At 36.3% G+C, this 23,091-nt stretch overlaps 1 protein-coding gene across 19 annotated transcripts in view; it reads left to right on the forward strand.

Annotated features, from left to right (window-relative positions):
- The window catches only part of LOC128215787 (calcium-dependent secretion activator 1-like), a 96,673-nt gene that overhangs the window by 37,680 nt on the left and 35,902 nt on the right, over positions 1-23,091 (forward strand). For all 19 annotated transcript variants that reach the window (XM_052922357.1, XM_052922364.1, XM_052922359.1 and 16 more), the window contains 8 exons: positions 4,711-4,777; positions 5,934-6,042; positions 7,800-7,994; positions 12,760-12,896; positions 15,385-15,572; positions 19,001-19,102; positions 21,445-21,508; positions 22,805-22,928. In XM_052922357.1, the coding sequence (XP_052778317.1) occupies positions 4,711-4,777; positions 5,934-6,042; positions 7,800-7,994; positions 12,760-12,896; positions 15,385-15,572; positions 19,001-19,102; positions 21,445-21,508; positions 22,805-22,928 (986 nt within the window). The remainder of the gene's footprint in view (positions 1-4,710; positions 4,778-5,933; positions 6,043-7,799; positions 7,995-12,759; positions 12,897-15,384; positions 15,573-19,000; positions 19,103-21,444; positions 21,509-22,804; positions 22,929-23,091) is intronic.

Here is a 23,091-nt window from a genome sequence, read left to right on the forward strand (position 1 = left end):
CACACCTACCTTCACCCACCTACCTTCACCCACCTACCTTCACCCACCTAACCTCACCCACCTAACCTCACACACCTAACCTCACACACCTACCTTCAACCACCTACCTTCACCCACCTACACTCACCCACCTACCTTCACACACACCTACCTTCACCCACCTACCTTCACAAACCTACCTTCACCCACCTACCCTCACCCACCTTCACTCACCCACCTACCTTCACACACCTACCTTCACCCACCTACCTACACTCACCCACCTACCTTCACACACCTACACTCACCCACCTACCTTCACACACCTACCTTCACAAACCTACCTTCACCCACCTACACTCACCCACCTACCTTCACAAACCTACCTTCACACACCTACCCTTACACACCACCATCCACCCTCCTACCCTCACCCACCTACCCTCACCCACCTACCTTCACACACCTACCTTCACACACCTACCTTCACAAACCTACTTTCACCCACCTACCCTCACCCACCACCATCCACCCTCCTACCCTCACCCACTCACCCACCTACCCTCACCCACCTACCTTCACAAACCTACCTTCACACACCTACATTCACCAACCTACCCTCACCCACCACCATCCACACTCCTACCCTCACCCACATCACCCACCTACCCTCACCCACCTACCCTCACCCACCTACCTTCACCCACCTACCTTCACAAACCTACCTTCACCCACCTAACCACCACCCTTCACCCACCTACCTTCACCCACCTACCCTCACCACCTACCTTCACCCACCTACTCTTACCCACCTACCCTCACACACCTACCTTCACAAACCTACCTTTACAAACCTACCTTCTCCCACCTACCCTTACCCACCTACCCTCACCCACCTACCTTCAGCCACCTAACCTCACACACCTACCTTCACCCACCTTCCCTTACCCACCTACCCTTACCCACCTACCTTCACCCACCTAACCTCACACACCTAACCTCACACACCTACCTTCACCCACCTACCTTCACCCACCTACACTCACCCGACTACCCTCACACACCTACCCTCACACACCAACCCTCACCAACCCTCACCCATCTACCTTCACCCACCTATCCTCACACACCTAACCTCACACACCAAACCTCACACACCTACCTTCAGCCACCTACCTTCATCCACCTACCTTCACAAACCTACCTTCACCCACCTAACCTCACACACCTACCCTCACACACCAACCCTCACCAACCCTCGCCCACCTACCTTCACCCACCTAACCTCACACACCTAACCTCACCCACCTACCTTCACAAACCTACCTTCAACCACCTATCCTCACCCACCACCCTTCACCCTACTACCTTCACCCACCTACCCTCACCCACCACCCTTCACCCACCTACCCTCACCCACCTACTCTCACCCACCTACTCTCACCCACTACCCTTTACCCACCTACCTTCACCCACCTACTCCTCCTATCTGTTGTACAGACAAGAAATGTATTCCAGTAATCTAGGTACTATCTGTTCCTGTAAATCTTAATTAATATAGAAACCTGAAAGGCAATTATGTTTTCAATGTTTGCATGACACTCGTAAAAATTGGAAATACATCTTTGTATTGAAATGCATAGAACAAAATGAGGAAATTTCAAACCAATTAAAATGTTTCTTCGTGAAATGACTGGCATTTATTTGGTATCTGTTCTAAACAAGTCTCTAGTTTAATCAGTTCTTAAATGTCAAACCTGTTTTTTTGTAATTTTTGTAGTTTTATTAATTTAAAATACCTTTCTGTTCAGAAATTCAGGTATAAAAAAATAATGATGTTTTATTTCTAAACATTTGCGTTCTAACCAAATTTGAACCTTAATATTAACTATAAAGGAACATTATATTATATAACAGCTGTGCACTAATCAACTTTCGTAAACCCTTGTTACTTGTTGGTTGATACTTGAGGCGTTGCGTCTGCAACGATATGTCCATGTATACATATCCATTTTCTGTCTGATAATAAGGTATTGAAATATATCATTTTCACCATATTGATAAATTGCAATACATTTTTTTTTACTCTAAAATTTTCTGTAAATGCATTTGCTAGATCTAGGTGCCTTAGTTACAACTAACAAACATTGAGTATAGCTTCTTCATTTAAGCTGTACATTTTGGATATATTTGCCCTGTTTGACCTTAATATTTAAATAAAGTTTTCTTATGTTTAACATGTTTGGTTTACATGGGCGTACCGAGGCATTATACACATACCTAGGCATAAGCCAGTATGCTTGGGCGTACAAATGCGTACAAATCAATATTGGTGCCCTAGAAATGGCTAGTACTTAAAGCTCGAAATCAGGAATAACAATCAAATGCTTAGGGTGGTTTATGTTTGTGGTAAGTTCACAGAATGTTGGTGTTCAGAATCTTTAGAATACTTGGAAAAGGCTCTTGCATTATTATTATTCAAAATGTTCATAAATGATGGAACAGCCCTCCTGTTCCCAACCCTTAGAAAATATTGAGAATAAACTTACCAACGACCATCATATGCCAACACCTTGCTCAAGTATAGGGGCATACAGTTCAAAATGATTTAGGTACACCCCTGGTTAATGTCTTATGATAACCTTATATGAAGTGCATTAAGTAATTTTTCTTCATTTATCTTATCAATCAAAGATATTACAATGTAACACAATGTAGTGAAATTCAGGCCCTGCATATTGCATAAATATTGCAATATGTTTTTTGACATATTGTTGCAGCCCTGTTAGACATGGGCAGTAACACAACTCTTCCTCAAAATCCTGATTGTGTTGTACTGGTTTTTAGTTTTGTGTTCTCCCATGTTTTAATGAATATTTTGCATCTTTTTTTTATCCCCAAAGCTCTTGTTTCAAGAAAATAATCAAGTTTTGCTTCTTTTTATATGATTTTTAACAACATAGTTTCATACATGTTTTAAGTTGGCTGTTTTTATCTGATTTGTTTTGATTTGTTTTAACCTATTAGCCAACCATATCAAAATAGCTTCAACCCTTGGCCAAATGATGTGGGGTTACTTTAGTCAAGTTAATGAGCTATTAAGCACCAGTCAATTGTAACCATGGCCCCCCAGGTCTGGGGGTATACTGGGGATCGCCGTGGAAATGGGCCGTAATTTAACCATCCAGGTGGCCCCGCAGTGCCGGGTGAATCGGTGGTTTTGTCTTCATGCCAGAAATAGTGGGGAATGGGCCTTTCATAGGGTCCCTGGGGTGCAGGGGCATTTGGCGGGGATTTTACCAGCAATTCGTCCCCGCAGGGCAGGGATTTTACCCTGGCCTGGCAGGACCGAAAGTCAAAGTCCCCACTATTCCCCGGACCTGGGGGGGGGAGAGCAGCCATGGTTACAATTGACATTGGTGCATTTAATGCATGTGCAGTTGACTTCCTCATCGTATTCCGCTTCAACCAGATTAACTCGAGTCTGTAGCGCGAAAATGGTCATGGTGAACTTTTAAAAATTTGTTAACCACAATGAGGCTTTTTTCTGTATACCTCTTGTAACAGTCCGCTGTAGGCGGATATGTGTTCATAGTTTAACATTCCGTTATAGATGGAAGAACATTAATAGTACATATGTTTACTTGGTTGGTAATATGCAAACTAGCAAAGCCCACTCTGTGTGGATTGAGAATTTACTGTATATAAAGACCAGTGGACCCCTTTAGGGTCGAGCATGCTTTTCTCTGAAGGGATCTGTCAGCCTTCTTAAAGTCGCACGTTACACTATTCATATATAGCTATTGAATAAATGACTGTCAGTTTTTTGTTTTATTTATAGCTGTTTTACATTTTCTTAGGTTTGAAGTATTGTCATGAAATTTTGCAGAGTTTCGTAAACAGTAAATACTGACATAAGAGTCTAACAAAAAAGGCAGCATTGATGTAAGAATTCTTGCTAACGATGTTTACATAAATATTGCATCCATAAATTTGCTGTATGACCAAGCCAAGAGAATATTTGAGTCCCAAAGCATTGATATGATCTATTCCAATTTGGCCCGTTGTCGTGAAGTTTTCCATGTGCCTGTATTTCATGCATAGTTATTAAATGTTCAATATATAAACTGAGGGAATAATAATACAACAAATTCTAGTGTCCATATTGGGAATGCTATCAGGCTGGGCAGACATAGGAGTAGACTTTTATCATCATTTTAACATTTCCAATGATGTGTTTCATCTGCTGTTTGTTTAATTTTAAGTTAGATTAAATTATGAATTTTATCCAAACAATCAGTGAGGGTCTGTTGCTGAGTTTGATCAATGTGTTATACCAAATTTTGCTGAAGTGACAATAAAGTTTTTTTCAAAAAGACCGCTGCCAGATGAAAAGCATCTTTACTCGACAGTGACTTTCTATGGTTTATCTTTCACGGAGGCCTGAGTGACATTTTATGGTATGATGTGGCCAACCTAAGACCTCACACATCACTAGCAAAGACTTGACCACTGAGCTATCTTGGCAGTTGCTAAAGACAATTTTTTTCTATGAGTGTAGATTCACTAAAAAAATCTGACTCAGTCTGTATGATTCACAATGTTGATTAAAGTACATGTATGATTCGAAAATAGAAGGAATGGATAACACAATGTTGGCATCCAAGCTTTTCCCCAGATTTACCAAAACTTATTTCAAAGTGTAGTCTATCCATGTTGCTTATATTCCAGATATCTCTATGCAATTGGAAAGAATGTTTGGAAAAAGTGGAAGAAACGATATTTCGTCCTTGTCCAGGTAATTATTTAAAGCTGCACTCTCACAGATAAACCATTTTTACAACCTATTTGTCTTGGAAAGAGGAAATTTTCGTGTAAATATCTGCAAACCAATGATAAAAGATTGCTGCAAAAAATATTCGAAAAATAATGTTTTGTGGCTTAAACCGTTACTAACAGTTTAAGAAAAATGCATTAGAAAAATGCATTATGATAAAACATCTATATTTGAACTTAAATATTAAAATCTGCAATCTAATTTTTTGTCACCAGTCTTATTTAATTGGTTTCCATGGTTTTTCGCAAAAAATGGCTTGTTTAATAAATTAAGACAAATAAAAAATGTTGTCAAAACGTTAAATCTGTAAGAGTGCAGCTTTAAAGGGCAAGTAATGTAGTAAATTAAACATTGGCTCAAGGAATCACATTAGTTAGGAATCAAAGACCTTTCAGATTGAAATTTGCTTCCTTTTGGTATTATTGATCAACTTAAATTAAGTTCTAGTCTATGACAATCAATTATGTAAAATTCACCTTTCCCTAGACTTTTCTTTAGAAGAAAGCTGACTTTCACTTTGAATGAACCAGTCATCATTATGACATCATTGTTTGGTTAGTTACTGCAATCTGACTGACAAACATGACATCATTGTCAAATGATAAACAATATTTCATATGTCCGCCATTAATTTTTCAGGCGATAAATTTCAATGACAGATTTATACATTCATTGTAATATGTATAAGGAATGCCACCAATATGCAAATGACAGATTTATACATTCATTGTAATATGTATAAGGAATGCCACCAATATGCAAATGACAGATTTATACATTCATTGTAATATGTATAAGGAATGTCACCAATATGCAAATGAGTGTATTTTCAGTCAGTAAAAAGTTTCTTTATAAATAAAAGGATTCAAGACTAAAGCTAAACTTTTGTTGACCATGAAGGTATATTATTGTGTATAGATATGTTTGCTGGTGTAAGATACTACAGGGTTTTTACAAGGTAAGTAGCACAAGTGTTAACTGCCAGAAAGAACAAATTCCTCAGGATTGCCTTGTTTTGAATTATTGCAGGTGTTCAAATAAACAACAGCTGTGACTTATTTCTAACTGTTATCAGGTGCTCCAACAAAAGATGTGACTTATTTCTAACTGATTTCAGGTGTCGCAATACACATTTGCAATGTGTAGTTATCGAGAGAGAAAACCAGACCCTACTGAAATGATGCAACTGGATGGATTCACTGTTGACTATTGTGAATCGCTACCAGGTAAATGATGCTACTGAATTGATTCACTGTTGACCACTGTAAGTAATTCCCAGACAACCACTGTGAATCGCTACCAGGTAAATGATGCTACTGGATTGATTCACTGTTGACCACTGTAAGTGTTATTTCCAGATAACCACTGTGAATGGCTAACAGGTAAATGATGCTACTGGATTGATTCACTGTTGACCACTGTAAGTGTTATTCCCAGATAACCACTGTGAATCGCTAACAGGTAAATGAAGTTGCTGGATTGATTCACTGTTGAATACTGTTAATCATTCACAATTTACTTCTGTGAAAGTCTACCATGTAAATGATATTACTGTTTGAATTCACAGGTGACTTCTGTAAATAGTTGACTTCTGTGAATGTCTTCCAGGTAAATGATTAAACTTTGTGATTCACTGTTAACAACTGTGAATCATTCACAGTCGACTCTGTGAATCCCTTACAGGTAAATTATGCAACTGTATGGATTCAGTTTTGACTATGTGTATCACTGAGGTAATTGATGCAGCTTAATAAATTCAATGTTGACTACTGTGAATCACTATCAGATAAATGATGCTATGGAATGGATTCACTGTTGACTTCTGTGAATCACTATCAGATAAATGATGCTATGGAATGGATTCACTGTTGACTACTGTGAATCACTATCAGATAAATGATGCTATGGAATGGATTCACTGTTGACTTCTGTGAATCACTATCAGATAAATGATGCTATGGAATGGATTCACTGTTGACCACTGTGAATCACTACCAGATAAATGATGCTACTGAATGGATTCACTGTTGACTTCTGTGAATCACTACCAGATAAATGATGCTACTGAATGGATTCACTGTTGACTACTGTGAATCACTACCACATAAATGATGCTACTGAATGGATTCACTGTTGACTACTGTGAATCACTACCATATAAATGAAGCTACTGAATGGTTCACTGTTGGCTACTGTGAATCACTACCAGATAAATGAAGCTACTGAATGGTTCACTGTTGACTACTGTGAATCACTACCAGATAAATGAAGCTACTGAATGGTTCACTGTTGACTACTGTGAATCACTACCAGATAAATGAAGCTACTGAATGGTTCACTGTTGGCTACTGTGAATCACTACCAGGTTAAAAGAAGCTACTGAATGGTTCACTGTTGGCTACTGTGAATCACTACCAGATAAATGAAGCTACTGAATGGTTCACTGTTGACTACTGTGAATCACTACCAGATAAATGAAGCTACTGAATGGTTCACTGTTGACTACTGTGAATCACTACCAGATAAATGAAGCTACTGAATGGTTCACTGTTGACTACTGTGAATCACTACCAGATAAATGAAGCTACTGAATGGTTCACTGTTGGCTACTGTGAATCACTACCAGGTTAAAAGAAGATTTCATAAAAATACTGACGGAATTGCAATGAAATAACAACAGTAAAAAAAAACTTCACTTTGGTTATTTGTACACAGAGTTGATTAAATGTTGAATCTGTTAGCCCATAATATTTCCATTATATGTGAATATTCAAGCACCAGTTTGTAAAATTCATTTTCTGCCAAATTTGCCTGCAATAGTTTAACATGGAAAAAATGGAATTTTTCAAAAAATAATATGTTGTGATTTTGGCTGTCTATACATAATTTTATAGGTGTATTAGAAATATATTATTTAAAATCAAATTCTGTCACAAAATCTTAAAATAATACCTATAATTGTAATATATGCATATATTTCCAGAGTTGGAAGGTGGGAAGTTTTTCTTCAACACTGTCAAAGAAGGGGATAATGTAACACTTGCGTCAGATGATGAGAACGAGCGTGCGTTGTGGGTGCAGGCGGTGTACCGAGCAACAGGACAGACCCACAAACCCGTACCGCCGGTCGTACACACCAACAAGATCAGTAACACCCAGATATCACGGATGCAGGGAGGTTAGTCAACTGGCCCCAATTTCTCGAAACTTCTTAAGTCCCTTATAACAGGATTAAGCTAAACTCACTATTTTTAATATTTGTAATATGCGTTATATTTACTACTTTAAGAGTTTTTATAAATTATATAAGAAAAATATGTATGCTTATTAGAAGAAAACATTTTTCATTTATCAAAATTCATTATTAGTATGTATTTTGGCTAATTGAAATAAGCGACTTAACCCTGTTAAGCTTAAGAAGTTTTGAGTAATTGGGGCCTGTACCAGAATCATACTAGTGAAGAACTTTGCCAAGTTCAATCTTAGTTGAGTTGTACTCATGCTGTAGTAAATATCTATGCTACAATATTTATAGAATTCATATCTAAAGTTCATTTAGTACAAAATCAACAAATTATTCCAAGGGAGCGACTGTAGGAATAAGTTTGTTAAATTTGTTATACGTGAACTATAACCGACTAGTAGTTTATTGATCAAACACAGGTAAGTAGATCAGGAATTGTGATGTTACAGCCAAATAAATGAATCAATTTTCTCAGAGGCCAATAATAGATATATTGTACATGAAATATTTGGCTCTGATTGACTTGTTTGAAGTGATGAACTATAAGTTGTATGAAAGTACCTCTCCATGTTTTTGAGACGGGAATTTCACTGAATGGAAAAGGGCCTTTTTGTTTTTCAAAATCTCTGTCTAAAATGAATGGATGAAAACCATTAGGAACTTCCTGGAAGCGTTAGATATTTTTTTAGATATTTTTCCATAGGTTAACATTAGTGATGTTCCGATGATCGATTATAATCGAAAATCGATTGGTTTGGCCTGAAATCGGCGACAATCGATTGTTTTTGGTTATAATCGATCATCGAAAAAAAAAATGAAAAAAATTATAAGTAGGTGTTTAGATGTTATCTTTAACAAAATGGCTGATGAAAGCCACAATGAGCAAGTAAAAATGAACTATTTTTTATATAACACTTAATAACTTTAATCATAGACATACCGTATATGCATATAATGATTAAGAGTTTAATAATGTGCATGAATAAAACTTCACTTTAGGTTTTATCTAGTATTTTAAAAAACCGATTGTACTATCGATAATCGGTTACTTGAGTGGAACTGATTATCGATAGTAAAATTGGAACCGATTCCCAACACTAGTTAACATATTTCATATGAACTGAAAACGTTTTTTTTATATGGGTCATTGCTTTGTGCATAAGTGCCTTTTTTTGAGGTTGGGAGTATTGCTCTGCCTTACCAACTTGCTACACGTCATAATATTTCGCATGTTAGCTCGGCAGCCCTTTTGGAATATTTTGTTCATACGATATGCTTCTTTTCCCCCATCTCTGAATAAACACTCTACAATCAAACTTTATATGGACATTTATTAAAGTAACACTCTCATTCAAAATCAATACATAAACATGTATAACAAACATAAATTTGGGTGATAAACCTTTAACTACTTACTAAAAAATGCATTTATGGAAAATATATATATAAATAACTGATAACAAGATTGTAACTGTGTTATTAATAACTAAAAATGCAAAAGTATTAAATGATTGGTGAGTGCTTAAAGATTAACTGTGATCTTCTATAGTCTCCATACATGTGATAACGTCCCGGACGTCCGGGATTGTCCCGGAAATCGTATCTCTGTCACGGAGTCACGGAGGGTGCATGTTTGTCCCGGAAAGTCATAAAAAAAAAACAAAAAAAAAATCTCGGAATCGGAATCGATTATCTTAATTTTACCAATGTAAGTCAGCTATTTTGCCTGTCCGGGACACTGGTCGTAAAACACAGGACATGTTGACACTAATCTGTTAATTGGTACGTGTGTCGTCAAGGTCATCGTCAATCACCCGATAATTGATCTATCGGCCTATTGTTGTGCTTAACGAGTGGGGGAGGGTTCTTGTATACAAATTCATTGTTTTCATATGGATTTGTTTGGTCTTATGAATGATAGCTTTTAATTGATGAATTGATATTTTTCACACATTTTACCAACAAACGAGCATGAAGGTAAGTTCAAAGAAAGTGACAAAATGAGTAAAAAAACAAAATTAAAACACGGAAAACATCCCATATTCCTTTTAAATTTCAAAGTCGATACGTCGTTATACTTTAAACAACTTTAAACAACTTACGCGTCCATAAGGAATTTTAGTGTTTTGACCTTTTTTCCGAACTATCGTGTGTATTTTTACGCCGAAATAAAACTGACGATATGGGGTTTACAGGTGGTTATATAGAGTGCTTTAATCACGTGACCATGGTAAGTCACGTGATCGCTTTATGCAGCCGATTGTTGACACGTCTCTATCAAAATTATATGCATCTCCAAACGGAAAAAAGCTCATCGACTGGAAAATCTTCTTTATCGTCTGGAAAATATTGTGTGTCATAAATTGCAAACGTTTTAAATGTGATAAAAAAATAAATATTTTGTAACGCATGTTCTCAAAAGCGCGGGAAAACAGGTGCCCGTATAGTTGTTTATTTCCTGTTTTGATGAAACCGAAAGTAGACTGCATATCCTCCTGGTTAGCACTTCATTTAAAGCCTAGGAAAATATCTGGTGGTTTTATTTTTTCAAGAAAATGCAGAAAAAAAAACAACCATGTTAAGTAAAAAATACGTCTTGGCAGTCAAAATAGGTGCATTTTCCCGACGTTAAAAATGACTACAATAGCCCCAGATATGCTATAGAATGCACCACAGACGTTCCCCATTTAAAAAAAATTCAGGGGGGGCATGCCCCCGGACCCCCCTAGTGTGCGTTGACATTACGACGAGTGTCCCGGAATCGACCCAAGAAATCATCACATGTATGATAGTCTCATAAGGTAGAAATACCATGTTTTCTGCACCTTTCTGTCAAATTAAACTCAGTATCTTTCATAATAACCATTGTTTTCGACATTTATTCAGGGTTTTTAGTATATCAACACAATTGTATTAATTGTGGTAAATCTTATTTGGGAGTAAGAGTGCATCTTTAAGTAACTGAGTCATTTATGTGTTTTGTATACTCGGAAGACAAAAAGCCAATAATTACATATGAATGGTTTACGATATTGAATATGTCTAGGTATTGATGCCTGTAACTGTCTGGCTTGATGTAGAAGGATCTTTTCTTAACAAATTCTGCATAATTATGTAAGATTCTGCAATTATCTTTCATATGGACAATAATTATCATTTTGTTTTAAATTCAAGATTCAGTGTTTAGGATTTTCAAATATATGTGAAAGATTTATTAAAATTCAGTTGTAAGTACTTGCCGATTTTTATGTGTCTTTAACAATAGCTGGCTTATGGTTATATTTTGAGAATGAAATATCAATGAGTAACTTCAGATTTTGGGGTAAACTGCAGGATTTATTTCGAATTGTGTTTAGTATTAAATGGCTCCCGTTTGCATTAAAAACAGCAACCTACAAATTGATCATAACCATTGTAGGACACCCTATTACAAATTATCTGACTTGAGTTACCTGAATCATGACAAGATAGTAAATGTGACATAAGCAGCAAATATGACATCATACTTTCCTGTTACTAAAAATAGAACACCCATTGTATGACAAGGCTTTAAGGTAGTTTTAGCATCTTCTTGTGTAGAATATATTTCAAAGAATGCCAGACATTACCCATGTATAACTATAAGATCTTCTTATCACTCTTCACTTACCGAGTCTGCTAGTCGGATTTAAGGTATCTGATGTACACATTTGTGAACCTTGGTGGCTGGTTACCCCATATTGTATTGGTATTAGTATCATTTGAAATGGTTTTCAGTGCAAATAAAAGAAAAATGTAAACATTTAACCCCAAAAGAAATCAATATAACAAACAAGTTTTTTTTAGCCTTAAAAGATTGCAAAGAAAGTAATTTGAAGCTGATTTCAGTTGAAATAAAGACCTTAAAGGGACTGTTCACCAGATCGGCACCAAAAAAAAAAAAATCTGTAACAAATCTCAGGACAATTATTTGATAAAGTGTTATACTCTTTGATATTATTGTTGTAAAAAAACATAACCAAAATGTAAAAAAATATTGAGTCGAAGACCAGGTTCGAAACGGTGTTGCCAAAATTGCAGTCCAGTGTTGTATCCACTGTGCTACGAAGGCTTACACTGAGCAGTTGGAATATTTAAGCTATATACCTTACATGGTCATATCACGTGATAACATCGACTAGCCAATCACGCATAAGGAATGAATTCTACTAGGAAGACATACCTAGTAATCTTTTTTTTAATGGAAAAATACGAAAAAACTGCGAAAAATAAATTAATTGTAAACTATGTGGTACTTAAGTCAGTAAGTTTCAATGCATTGTACACATCGATACCAAGTCAGTTTTTGACAATTTTCTCTTTTTTTTCGCTGTTTCATCATACAGACTACAGCCCTTTTAATAACAGACTACAATAACTTAATCTATATTGTTTTTCTTGGTCAATTATTTTATGTATTAGTTATCAGTAACAAATGCCACTTCAAATGATTTAAAAATTGTATGGGTCACTAGGCATCACAATTTAAAAATATCAACGGCTCTATGGAATGACAAGCTTATTTGTACATCAAATATCCAAATATTTGAAAATATCTCTAAAGAGTCTCCTCAGAGTATTCTTGTAATCTTTTAGATTATTTGATACTCAACCTATCTCTATACACCTAAAAATAGCTACTAACTTGCATGAGAGACTGCATGTGTTACTTCCCCTGCAGATGCTGACCGTGCACGCAAGCATGGATTGGACGAGTTCGTTCAAGCATATCCGTGCGAGTTTGACCACCATGAACTTTTCAAAATGCTCCAGACTCTAACATTGGACTACCGGCTCAATGATGCATACACTTGTTTGGTAAGCTTCAAGTTCTAATACGGTACCTATGTTTAAACAAGTCTCAAGTCTGGAATGAGGCTCACGATTTAAAATGGCAACAATTCAAAAGTACCAGATTATTGATAAAAAAGGTTTATATAGTCTGAGTGTAGAAAAGTAGTTCTTTTTAAATTGTAAAAAAAGGAATTATAATTATATGAATTATTAAAACTATCTCTTAAGTCAGGCTCAAATTTCTTGAAACTTCTTAAGTCCTTTATATCAGGATCAAGCTCAGCACGCTTGCTGTTTCATAAATCATATTCAAGTAAGTAATATTGCTAAATGAAATAAGATACTCAAGTAAGTTATGCTTAAGAATTTTCGAGAAATTGGGGCCTGAGCTCAGACTTGAGACCCCTCAAAACAATGGGCCATAACTCCTATGAATGAGACTCATACTTGCTGTAGAATGCTTTATTTCTGCTAGTATGATTAAGATCATTCACAATTTCATAATCTGACCTGTGAATGTGAAAATTGTACCTTATGGCTTAGCATTAAATTCGTAGCCATTTAAAGTTAAATGACACAATCCTCTTGTGCGTCCATTGAAAAGGCGTTTGTAATGACAACATTGGAGAATTTTTTATAAAAATATTATGAACATCATCAGGCTTGTGTTTGTTATATATAGCTATTTATCAGTTGAGGATGTAATAAAACCATTGCATATTTTCTTATTTTCTTACTCTTATGCACCAGACCTTGACATTATTTTGTGCCACTAATTTAGGATCAAACTTTTAACTGTAAATCAATCAAATCTTACAATCGTTGCCATTTTTACAAGTTTTTCTGAAACTTGTTACAGAAAAAGTTCTAGAACTCGGCAAAATGCTCGCTTTATAAATTGTCCTTAACTTGTTTCATAATTAATTGTATCAAATGTCAACTCAAATAAGATCATATATATCATATTCTACGTATTCTATATAATTTTATATTTTAACTATAAAATATTGCTATGTTAACTGATTATTTGTTGAGTAATGGTTGCTCATACACTGTATGACAACGAACATTAAAATATGTATACCAGAGATGTTTCTATAATGTTGTATCATATATTAGCGGAGCAGGTGATAACATGCCAAGTCTAACAAAAGTTTAGAAAGAAACATACAAACAAAAGTTTAGAAAGAAACATACACTTTTTAAAGCTGCACTCTCACAGATATACCATTTTTACAACTTTTTAGTTTTTGTCTTGGAAAGAGCAAATTTTTGCATAAATATCTGCAAACCAATGATATAAGATTGCTGACAAAAAATCAGATCGTAGATTTTCATATTTCCGTTCAAAAATTAATGTCTTATGGCTTAAAGTGTTACTAACGGTTTAAGAAAAATGCATAAAACACCATTTTTAAATTTAAAAATCTGCGATCTAATTTTTTGTCAGCAGTCGTATATATTCAATCTGTTAGAGTGCAGCTTAAATGGTAATTCAGTTATGAAAATAGTCAAATGTTTAAAGAACATACTTTCTTCATTACACAATCATTAATATGTAAATTGATGCAGGTGAACAACAATTGTTTAACAAATATTTTTAAGCCAAACCATTTATTGTTTGGTCCGCTAGTCTACCTACTAAACATTGCATTGTCATCAAAACCATTGTTGTGAATCGTTGCTCAGACACTATGTGACAGCAAACATCAAATGTGTGTAACTTCGCTGTACAGAATGTAGTTTTGCAGACAGGAAAAATAAATGACTGTCTGCTGATGTTTCTGTGGCTCCATTATTGCCTTTAGGGGGTTCATTTATTTCCTTGGGTTCAATTAATTTTCTCACATTTTGTGAGTGTAAGACATCATTTATTTGTCGCTTCCATTTACACTAAAATTGCAGGGAGAAAATTATTTCCATCAGAAAATTGCTGATGTGCATCGAATGATGATTCTTCTGTTTACCATTTTATAATTATGACAATTACAGTGCGAGAAATTAATGGCATTTCTCTAATGGAGGTATTTTTTGGCTTTATACCGACTTATTTTTTCCTTGATTGTGCCTCATATATCTGGAGGTATTTTTTGTGTGGTAAAATCAGCGAAATATGTAATTGAATTTACACACTGTTACAATAATGTGATATCTTCAGTCTACCAGACTGGCACATAATAGTGACCATGGCAGCGGAATGGTGGATAAATATGATTGATATAGTGTCCGTACATGCACCATTATGCCTATAGGGTACAAACATTTGGAATCCAGTTGCCAAACATAATGTAAAAACCTTCAGAACATCCACATGCATCTGATCATTCGGAACTCATCGGCCATTTTCTATCGAAAACAACCTCAGATGTATGCTGGTACTTCAGTAGAAATAGTTTGTAATTCTTCATAATTTACATTAATTCAAGATATGAGATCCATAAGAGTACCAAATTTATAAAATATTTCACCTCCACCAACTGTACAAAAGTTATTTAAACTGTTTCGTTGCCAGGGATGGTTCAGCCCAGGTCAAGTGTTTTGTCTAGATGAATACTGCGCGCGTTACGGCCTACGTGGCTGCCACCGTCATCTTTGCTACCTTAATGACCTTCTGGAGCGGGCGGAAAACGGCACCATGATCGACCCAACCCTGATACACTATAGTTTTGCCTTTTGTGCATCACACGTCCATGGAAACAGGTAACTGTGATACACTACAGTTTTGCCTTCTGTGCATCACACTTCCACCTAAACAGGTAACCATGATACACTATAGTGTTGCCTTTTGTGCGTCACACGTCCATGGAAACAGGTAACTGTGATACACTACAGTTTTGCCTTCTGTGCATCACACTTTCACCGAAACAGGTAACCATGATACACTATAGTTTTGCCTTTTGTGCGTCACACTTCCACCGAAACAGGTAACCGTGATACACTATGGTTTTGCCTTTTGTTCGTCACACTTCCACCAAAACAGGTAACCGTGATACACTATGGTTTTGCCTTTTGTGCGTCACACGTCCATGCAAACAGGTAACTGTGATACACTATAGTTTTGCCTTTTGTGCGTCACACTTCCACCGAAACAGGTAACCGTGATACACTATAGTTTTGCCTTTTGTGCATCACACTTCCACTGAAACAGGTAACCGTGATTCACTATGGTTTTGCCTTTTGTGCGTCACACTTCCACTGAAACAGGTAACCGTGATACACTATGGTTTTGCCTTTTGTGCGTCACACTTCCACCGAAACAGGTAACCGTGATACACTATAGTTTTGCCTTCTGTGCATCACACTTCCACCGAAACAGGTAACCATGATACACTATAGTTTTGCCTTTTGTGCATCACACTTCCACCGAAACAGGTAACTGTGATACACTATAGTTTTGCCTTTTGTGCATCACACTTCCACTGAAACAGGTAACCGTGATTCACTATGGTTTTGCCTTTTGTGCGTCACATTTCCACTGAAACAGGTAACCGTGATACACTATGGTTTTGCCTTTTGTGCCATAACTCTATTTCAGCTAATTACAGAGTTACTGCCCTTTGTTACTTTTTCTTGTCCGGAGCATAACTTGAAAACTATTGGATGGAATTTAATAAAACTTCATACAGTGATAGATCATATTTAGATAAAGTGCAGTGTACAGGAACCGCAATTCTATTTCAGCTAATTACAGAGTTACTGCCCTTTGTTACTTTTTCTTGTTCAGAGTATAACTTGAAAACTATTGGATGGAATTTAATAAAACTTCATACAGTGATAGATCATATTTAGATTAAGTGCAGTGTACAGGAACCGCAATTCTATTAAAGCCAATTACAGAGTTACTGCCCTTTGTTACTTTTTCTTGTCCGGAGCATAACTTGAAAACTATTGGATGGAATTTAATAAAACTTCATACAGTGATAGATCATAATGAGAGGGAGTGCAGTGTACAGGAACCGCAATTCTATTTCAGCTAATTACAGAGTTAGTGCCCTTTGTTACTTTTTCTTGTCCAGAGCATTACTTGAAAACTGTTGGATGAAATTTAATAAAACTTCATACAGTGATAGATCATAATGAAAGGGAGTGCAGTGTACAGGAACCGCAATTCTATTTCAGCTAATTACAGAGTTAGTGCCCTTTGTTACTTTTTCTTGTCCAGAGCATTACTTGAAAACTATTGGATGGAATTTAATAAAACTTCATACAGTGATAGATCATAATGAGAGGGACTGCAGTGTACAGAAACCGCAATTCTATTTCAGCTAATTACAGAGTTACTGCCCTTTGTTACTTTTTCTTGTCCAGAGTATAACTTGAAAACTATTGGATGGAATTTAATAAAACTTCATACAGTGATAGATCATATTTAGATAAAGTGCAGTGTACAGGAACCGCAATTCTATTTCAGCTTATTACAGAGTTACTGCCCTTTGTTACTTTTTCTTGTTCAGAGTATAACTTGAAAACTATTGGATGGAATTTAATAAAACTTCATACAGTGATAGATCATATTTAGATTAAGTGCAGTGTACAGGAACCGCAATTCTATTAAAGCCAATTACAGAGTTACTGCCCTTTGTTACTTTTTCTTGTCCGGAGCATAACTTGAAAACTATTGGATGGAATTTTATAAAACTTCTTACAGTGATAGATCATAATGAGAGGGAGTGCAGTGTACAGGAACCGCAATTCTATTTCAGCCAGTTACAATGTTATTGCCCTTTGTTACTTTTTCTTGTCCGGAGCATAACTTGAAAACTACCGGATTGAATGTAATAAAACTTAATACAATGGTACAGCACAATGAGAAGGAGTTCAGAATCATTACACTATTTTACCAAATTAAAGAGTTATTGCCTTTTTCTGTGGTTTTTTGTCAAACTTTTATCTGGACAGTAACTTGAAAACTATACTAGATGGACTTTCATAAAACTTTATACAATGATAAATTATAATGAGAGGCGGCGTTTTGGGGTATTAATCACCTTCAGTGATAGCTCTAGTTTTACAGTAATAATATTGCCTTCATGGATGAACATTCCATATCTGCTAAATATTTGAACCAAAAATAAAGTTCTGGGCTTGTTACAAGTTTAGGTTATCACATTGTTTAGGTAATGTTGGAGTTGTTCCGAATGCGCTTATCTAGGCAACCCATGTGTTAACTAATAACTAGGAAGTTTTTATGGGCAAGACTTAGTAGTTCATACAATATTTATAAATCAAATTATTGCAGTTGAAAATGATTTTTTCATAAATTCTGCTTTGGCTGTTATTCTTCTGATAAGTACTTTTATTTGTCAATGTTCAACAGAATGATTAATAATTTCATATGTAAATGTATCTTTCTAGTTTTAACATTGACAGGTGACTTATTTTCAAGAATAATTCTTTTTCTTTTGTTTCTTTACTTTGAAGGCAATATTGAAAATTAGAATATATGTTCGCATATGTCTAAATGTGTAACCTTCGGTAAATAAAGCTTTTATTATATTATTATTATAATTATTATTATTGTATTTTCCATCTGTACTAAGGGGCCATTTCATCAAGAATCAAGAGTGGTTTTATACCCGGGAGAGATTTTCATCATTAGTATTTCACTGTTGTAAATCCTTCCATGGTACACACTGCTCTTAGGAAATCTTGATGAAAATTGCACTGATGATATTTTTTTCTCAATCTTGATGTATAATGGTGTCTTTATAGTTTATGCACCAGTCAATTGTAACCATGGCCCCCCCCCCCCCCCCCCCCCCCCCCCCTCCGATCCGGGAAATAGCAGGGACTTTGACTTTCGGTCCAGCCTTGGCAAAATAACCGTCCTGTGGGGACAAGCTGCTGGTAAAACCCCCGCCAAATGCCCCTGCACCCCAGGGACCCTAGGTAAGGCCCATTCCCCGATATATTTGGCACGAAGACAAAACCACCGCATTCCCCCGGCACTGCGGTGCCACCTGGAAGGTAAAAACACAGCCCATTTCCCCGGCTATCCCTGGTATAGGGGGGGGGGGGGGCGTGGTTACAATTAACTGATGTATTACAATTTCAGACTTAAAACTTTTAAGTGTTATTCATTGTCAGGGTTTTTATCGAGTTACAGTGACAGTTTTGTACATTTACAGGCCTGACTGTATTGGGACAGTGTTGGTGGCAGAAAAGGAAAAGTTTGATGAAATTAAGGAAATACTTCGAATTCTTCTAGAAAACCAAATAACGCATTTCAGGTTTGTTGTGCTGTTTCTTTTGTAAAGTTAAAAGCATCTTTGACTTTTTAGCATTTTTTGAACCTGATGAGACCTTATTTAACTTTATGAACAAAGTCTTGAATTGTTTTCGTATTCTTTTTTTTGTATTTTCAAATGACATTGATTCTTTTGAAATTGTGAATGATTACATTTTACAAGTATGGACACTTTAATGTTAAATTATGAAAACCAATAGTCTGTTGCTAGGAAAAAAAATAACAATTTTGTAAATACTTGCTCTAATATGTGTTTATTTTAACATTATTTATATGCTTTTATTACCAGGTCACAAGCTCATTGTTTTTTTGTGGGTTTTTATGCCCCCGAAGGTGGGCATATTCAAATCGCACCGTCCGTCCGTCCGTCCGGCTCTATAACTTTCCCTTGTATGGACAGATTTTAAAATAACTTGCCACATGTGTTCCACATACCAAGACGACGTGTGGTGTGCAAGACTCGTGTCCCTACCTCAAAGGTCAAGGTCACACTTAGTGTTTATTCACAATGGAGTGCTGCATATAAGGACATAGAGTATAGGTTGTCGTGTCCGGGCTGTAACTTTCCCTTGTATGGACAGATTTTAAAATAACTTACCACATGTGTTCCACATACCAAGACGACGTGTCGCGTGCAAGACCCGTGTCCCTACCTCAAAGGTCAAGGTCACACTTAGTGTTTATTTACAATGGAGTGCTGCATATAAGGACATAGAGTATAGGTTGTCGTGTCCGGGCTGTAACTTTCCCTTGTATGGACAGATTTTAAAATAACTTGCCAAATGTGTTCCACATACCAAGACGACGTGTCGCGTGCAAGACCTGTGTCCCTACCTCAAAGGTCAAGGTCACACTTAGTGTTTATTCACAATGGAGTGCTGCATATAAGGATATAGAGTATAGGTTGTCGTGTCCGGGCTGTAACATTCTCTTGTATGGACAGATTTTACAATAACTTGCCATATGTGTTCCACATACCAAGACGACGTGTCGCGTGCAAGATCCGTGTCCCTACCTCAAAGGTCAAGGTCACACTTAGTGTTTATTTACAATGGAGTGCTGCATATAAGGACATAGAGTATAGGTTGTCGTGTCCGGGCTGTAACTTTCTCTTGTATGGACAGATTTTAAAATAACTTGCCACATGTGTTTCACATACCAAGACGACGTGTCGCGTGCAAAACCTGTGTCCCTACCTCAAAGGTCAAGGTCACCCTTAGTGTTTATTTACAATGGAGTGCTGCATATAAGGACATAGAGTATAGGTTGTTGTGTCCGGGCTGTAACTTTCCCTTGTATGGACAGATTTTAAAATAACTTGCCACATGTGTTCCACATACCAAGACGACGTGTCGCGTGCAAGACCCGTGTCCCTGCCTCAAAGGTCAAGGTCACACATAGTGTTTATTCACAATGGAGTGCTGCATATAAGGACATAGAGTATAGGTTGTCGTGTCCGGGCTGTAACTTTCCCTTGTATGGACAGATTTTAAAATAACTTGCCACATGTGTTCCACATACCAAGACGACGTGTCGCGTGCAAGACCCGTGTCCCTACCTCAAAGGTCAAGGTCACACTTAGTGTTTATTCACAATGGAGTGCTGCATATAAGGACATAGAGTTTAGGTTGTCGTGTCAGGGCTGTTTCTTTCCCTTGTATGGACATATTTTAACATCACTTGCTACATGTGTTCCACATACCAAGACGACGTGTCTTGCGCAAGACCCATGTCCCTACCTCTTAGGTGAAAGATAAAGAAAGTGTTTATTCACAAGGGAATTCTGAATATAAGGACATAACAGTGTAGGTTGTCAAGTATGGGTGGTATTTTTTTATGTTCAGCGGCAATTTAAAATAACTTGCCATATGTATTTGACACGTAAAGGCAAGATCAACTTTTCATGTACTGACCTTGTTCGTAGGTCAATGTCACATTCGGGGGCATTCGTCACATACTGTGACAGCTCTTGTTTCTATGTTATTTTTGTCTGTTATTCATGTCAGAAAATAGCTCATTGAGCTAATGTTTCTTGTTAACACATACCCGACTTTAAATTCTTTTTGTATCTTGTATACTGTTTCGAGGTTTTGGAGAATTGAAGGCTTGTCCTTCAAGCCCTATTTTTCAAACAGTACTATAACCCTAAATAGGCTTGACCTAAAATTTTAAGTCTTTGGAAGATTTTCAGTCCTCACTGGGAAAGATTATCTCCAAATGTCCCTCCTTGAAAATTAAAAAAAAAAATCTTCTGTAACAATTTCCTGTGTCAACACTATACATGTATAATCTGAATCATTTGTTAAGCCATACTTCTTCTTCCAGATACTGTTTCCCGTTTGGACGACCAGAAGGAGCGTTGAAAGCCACGTTATCATTACTTGAAAGGGTAAGTAACAAGTTTGGCTCCGGTCCATTTAGGGTCCAATTCTATAATAAAACTTCTTAAACTGCGAAGTAGGATACTCAGATCGGAGATCTGATAAGAGAGATCAAGGCAAGTAGATAAAGATCAATAAACAGGTTGTGTACTATACACAGTGTTTTTTTTTTTTGGGGGGGGGTCACTTATAGAAGGCTTAAACTAGGCCTTTAAGAGTTTTCACCCTGAAAATGGTCTTTAAACTACTATATTTGAACAATCAAGGGTTATAGCTCATCTGCTTTGTATTGTAGATTTCTTTTAAGCATTGTTTAAGCTTTAAAGCTGTCGTTGGCATGGGCGGCTGTGGTGTTGCCTAGCTAAAACTTTCCACTTGGTGAATCTTGAAAACCCTTCAAGATATTCATATGAAACTTGGTATATGCGTTGCAACAGACAATGTGCACATGTGTAGCAAGGTTGATAGCTCTAGGTCTAATATTTGTTGAGTTACACATCAGAATCAAGGAAATTTTACAAAAATATTATGTTTTATACATAGATATAAATTTAATTTCATGTAATTCAAAAACAAAAAGGAAAAAAATATTTTGTAACTTAACACATATTAAATACATATACTGCAGCTACAGTGTAACATTGACTTTGTGGGCAGCTTATTTTCAAAATCACACAAGCTTTCGGCATACTCTGTGTTTTAAGGTAACTGATGTACAATTTAAGGCTGTCTGGTTAGGGCAGTGGTTAGCGCACTCGCTTCTCACCACACCACAAGACCACACTCTCGCGTATCATCGTGCCAACGAGAATGATTAATATAATGTTGTTATAACTTGTTTCACAATCATTGTAAAATAAATATGTTTAGACTAGATAATAGTACAATGACTTGTCATTTTATCAAGCCATTGGCATTAAATAGTAATGTTAGATTTGAATGCCTGGTGACCCCATATAATTTTAAAGGGTATTGCTTCCATATCACTAATATGTAAATTTGCAGAATTTATTGAAGTTTATGTTTTTGTTATTTATTTCAAAGTAAATTGGATGTGAATTGGATGTTTTTTTTGCAGTCTTTCAACGTAAAAAATGCTTGTTTGCAATAAAAATGTTATTATAATTCTCTGAAGATCAAATTGAATGATATCAAAAATAATATGGGATAACCGAGCGCCCAATAAATCACAAAATTGTACATAGAATACTCTAAATAAGTTTTTGTTAGATAATTACTAAAATTTAATGTTTATTGTCTGCCTAACACTGTGAACTCACATATAGGATATTTTTTCTGAACAGGTGTTGATGAAAGACATCGTCACCCCAGTGCCACCTGAGGAGGTCAGATCGGTCATCAAGAAATGCCTGGAGAACGCTGCCCTTGTAAACTACACCAGAATATCCGAATATGCCAAAATAGAAGGTACGTGGAATGGTCAAATTCTTTTAATTCCAAATAGAATATCTTTTAGCAAAAATTGAACAAAATAAAGTGTCTTAAATATTTCATGCATAAATTTAAACACAATATGGAAGTTTTATCAGTGCATGTTTCATAGGGTCGCTTTTACAAGTTGATATTTCTA

This window comes from Mya arenaria, chromosome 14 (assembly GCF_026914265.1).
Source record: "Mya arenaria isolate MELC-2E11 chromosome 14, ASM2691426v1".
Lineage (NCBI taxonomy): Eukaryota > Metazoa > Mollusca > Bivalvia > Myida > Myidae > Mya > Mya arenaria.